The sequence below is a fragment of the Astatotilapia calliptera genome, chromosome 8 (genome assembly GCF_964374335.1).
Source record: "Astatotilapia calliptera chromosome 8, fAstCal68.1, whole genome shotgun sequence".
In the NCBI taxonomy this organism is placed as follows: Eukaryota; Metazoa; Chordata; class Actinopteri; order Cichliformes; family Cichlidae; genus Astatotilapia; species Astatotilapia calliptera.
In genome coordinates this window covers 17,166,216-17,170,406 of record NC_137429.1, presented here as the reverse complement: position 1 = coordinate 17,170,406, position 4,191 = coordinate 17,166,216, and the positions used below count along the sequence as shown (strand labels likewise).

At 39.7% G+C, this 4,191-nt stretch overlaps 1 protein-coding gene across 1 annotated transcript; it reads left to right on the top strand.

Moving 5' to 3' along the window:
• On the top strand, positions 1-2,952 carry LOC113019289 (serine protease 27). The gene is made up of 6 exons (XM_026162896.2): positions 1-675; positions 885-997; positions 1,098-1,177; positions 1,610-1,881; positions 2,117-2,277; positions 2,483-2,952. The coding sequence occupies exons 1-6, from the start codon at positions 630-632 to the stop codon at positions 2,738-2,740; spliced, it is 930 nt and encodes a 309-aa protein (XP_026018681.2). The 5' UTR covers positions 1-629; the 3' UTR covers positions 2,741-2,952.
• The last annotated feature ends 1,239 nt before the right edge of the window (positions 2,953-4,191 follow it).

Sequence of the window (4,191 nt, the reverse complement as noted above, 5' to 3'; positions counted from 1 at the left end):
AATGCAGCTGGATATATAGCAAGAACATTAAAGCACAGCTCACATGACATTAACTCAAATAAAACAGTTACCAAGTAGTGGAGTAGTCTTGCTCCTCTTTACCAGTAAATACAGAAGTGAAACAAAAGTGCATTCAAATCAAAAACAGGCTTTCATCAACAGGCAAAATGTAAACAACTAAATTTTCTTGGTATGCAAAGAACACCTTTAATAAGCGGAAGAAAAAAAAACCTGATACCTGTAACTAAATAAGGGGAGGACAATCTGATTGGTTGGGTTTTCCATTCGGTAAACGTTATTGGTTCCGGCGGATTCGGGGGGGGGGAGCAAGACTTTCGGTTGGCTGTAGGTGAGCACACAGGTAGACAGACGATTAGGCGCAAAGCGAATACTCGGAATCTCAACGATACTGGTAAAACCCGAAACCTATGATTGTTTTTTTTGACGCCGTTAAGCAGGGAGGGCGACTTAGACGATTAGAAATGTAATTTTTTTTAAAGACTTAACTGCACAGCTGGAGACTTTGATTAATGATAGAGGACGCTGGGACATATTTACAGTGTTTTATAATTGAGAGATAACCGCCTCGGTAGTAGTTGAACTACATTTGTGATAGAAAACATCGAATCATGTTAGTGATACCGAGATTTTCTGCTGTTTTCTGGTTCGTAACAGGTGAGTAGGTTCCCGTTAGCTTCCCTCGCCATTTTTTTTTCTTCCCCACCTGAAAAATATCTGCTGTCTGTTCTTGGCTGAGGAAGTCTTTCATTTTCTTTCTTTCTTCTTCTTATTTTTTTTTTAAGTAACATTAATTTAAAAAATAATAATAAGTAAAAAAAAAAAAGTCCAGCTACCGTGGTGTACCTATACTTTCCCTCCTCTAGGTATTTTGGCTTCTAACGCCCAAGAATGTGGACGACCACCATTAATGCAGGACAGGATTGTGGGCGGGCTGGATTCGTTAGTAGGCGAGTGGCCGTGGCAGGTGGATGTACAGGTGAAGCCTTGGGAACTTAGATTTTTAGTAGATTTTCATGTATTAAATTGTAAAGTGTAGATTTGAATTACTCTACTCACTAAATCCTCATTGGTTACAGAAACACCCTGATGGTCATATCTGTGGAGGCTCTCTGATCACGGAAAACTGGGTTCTATCTGCAGCACATTGTTTCCCCAAGTAAGAACACTTTCCTCTTAGAAATGGGCCTGTTTCTGTTTTTTCTTCTTCTTCTTCTTCTTCTTTTTGGAAGTCTTTCTTGTGTCCTCTCATTTGTTGAAAAAGAATGACATTAACTCATTCACTGCCAGCCATTGGCAGTGAATGAGTTAAACCCATTGACTCATTCACTGCAATTGACGGCTATAGACGTCAATGGCAGTGAATGAGTTAAAAACAGATTATGCTTGATTTGTTGTTGTTGTTTTTCACCCACATGTAGCATTCTTGCATACAAAAACCATCTTATAGACAAAAATTGTGAAACCTAAACCCAGAACTGCTACTTTTTAAAGTTTCTGTTTTCACCAGTCCTCATTTCAAGGAACACCTGCTTGTAAAGTAAATGTTTAGCCTTTAATTCATTGTCTCTTTGTCTTTTTTTCCCCCCAGTCCATCTGATGTTAGTTCTTACACTCTCTATGTTGGTCGCTACCAGCAGAATAGCTTCAATCCATACGAGTCCTCACATAAAGTGAAACAGATCGTGGTGCCATATGGTTATACTGACCCTTACAATGGAAAGGATGTGGCGCTGGTGGAACTGGCCAGCCCTGTTACTTGGTCAGATTATGTCAGTCCTGTATGCTTACCCACCTCTGACACCCTGTTCCCAAGTGGCATGATGTGCACTGTCACTGGCTGGGGGAACATCAGGGATAATAGTAAGGCTTTCTGAATTCATGACTTTATTCATTGCATGCATACATATGACTTTTGGACAGCATTTTTATCACCAGATACCTATTATTTTAGAAATGTATAACATTTCATCCCTATGGCCTTAGTGCATCGTGCATACACTTGCTCATTTTTGTGATTGAGGCTTTATATTTATACTGGACACAAACACTCGCCATCCTTTTTGTTCTTCATCCTCTGTCCTCGTATTCCCCTCAGTCCCTCTGCCAGGAGTCGGGACTCTGCAGAAAGTGCAGGTGCCAATCATCTCCCAGAGTTCATGTCAGGAGATGTACCAAACAGACCCGAAGGAGCAGGTGGACATCTTGTATGACATGATCTGTGCAGGATACCAGGAGGGCGGCAAGGACTCCTGCCAGGTACTGTTGGATCAGCTGTTTGTGCTGTGTTTACATTAACAAAACAACAAGTGGCATTAAAAATATTTTGGATTACCCCCTTTTTCTTTTTTTTCCTGTAGTCAGCTAATCTCTGATTTGAGCAATCTTCTGTTTAAGCACTACTGAATTAATCTTTTGGATCCCCCCCCCCCCCCCCTCTCTCTCTCTCTCTCTCTTTTCTCAGGGTGATTCAGGAGGACCTCTTGTTTGTCAGATGGTAAACGGGTCCTGGGTTCAGGCTGGGGTGGTGAGTTTTGGAACTGGCTGTGCTAACACAAACAGGCCAGGTGTGTATACCAAGCTGACCAGCTACTCAGATTTCATTAGAAGCACAATACCAGAGATTCAACTCTATGGCCATGCTAATCAAAACAAGTGTGCAGGGGCTCTTGTTGTGTTGTTCAGCTGTGTGATCGCTCTAGTGATGGTACTTCAGAAATAAGACTCTGAAAGATGTAAAGCAATCGGAATTCGCAAAACTGATTGTAACGAGTATAGGTGGTTCAGATTATTCACAATCACAATATTTTACTTTGTATCTGACATGCAAATGATGACAAACTGATTTCTTCTATATGCTGAGGTTGTATTTTAAATCAAGTGAGTAAACATTATCTTTTGTACTTGAAATAAATTGTGGATTTGATACCTGAAGCCAACTTGGTGCTGTCTTCATCTTTGTGTTTGCATCAGTTTATACAGTCACTGGCTAAGGTTGGGCGACATGTAAAAATATTCCAACTGACAATCGTCAGTCCAATAACCAACGACTGATGTGGTATATGTCCATACTTTTTGATGGGTGGAGCAATGTAATCATGGACTGATATGCGCATTTAGAACACAGAATTACGGATGAACTACTTGCCAAATTGCAGACTGGAGGAGAAGGCACAGATAGAAATGGACTGTTACCTCAGCGAGGACGTTGTAGATGGAGAAAACGATCTACTGACTTGGTAGAAAATGCATGAAAAACATTTCATCCATTGATGTCACACATGGCATGGAAATATCTGTGTATACCAGCCACAAGTACACCTTCAGAACGTGTCTTCAGCACCGCTGGTAATATTGTAAACCATCTGTGCACACTGCTAAAACCTGATAAGGTAAACATGATGGTTTTCCTGTCAAAGAATTTCTAAGTTTTGTTTGAAGGGAATGTTTGAGCTTCTTTTCTTGTTTGTTTCAGTGTTAATATAGCTACTTTTTGGATTATTTATTTGAAATTTGCCAGATCGCACAAAGGACTTAACAACAGAGATTTTCTTTTTATGTTCGCTGGAAGAAACATTTTGATTTTTAACTTTTTAATTTTGTATTTGTTGTTTGGTCGAATGTGTAAGACAGATAAACACTGGAACAGTCTGTAAACACAGTTGTAGTGCAAAAAAGAAGGTAGTTTCGCTTTGTTTCCCTCCCCACCTTTGTTTTGTTTTTTATATTTAAATGTTTTTTTTTTCTGAACATAGACTACTGCCGTTCTTTCTTTCTGTTATGAGTCTGAGTAAATGAATCGCTGCTGCATTTGGGCGCACTCTGAGGAGGGTGCATTTGCTCGCAGCTAAAAGAGGGTGTTGTTAAAACAGCGCTATTATTTATTTATTTTTATTTTTTCTGTTGACTGCTTCTATTAGCTTCAACCAACATTATTAACAAACTTACTCATGGGCAAATAAATAAATAAATTGGTCTTGTAAAAACAATCGACGATAGTCGATATATTTGTCCAATCGCCCAACCTCATCACTGGCCAGTTTATTAGTTACAAGTTACAAGGTTGGACCTCATCTTTCCATCAGCACTGCCTTCATTTTTCAGGTCACAGATTCAACAAGGTCTTGGAAACATTCTTCAGTTTGGTCCATGTTGACAGAATGGCATCACAGT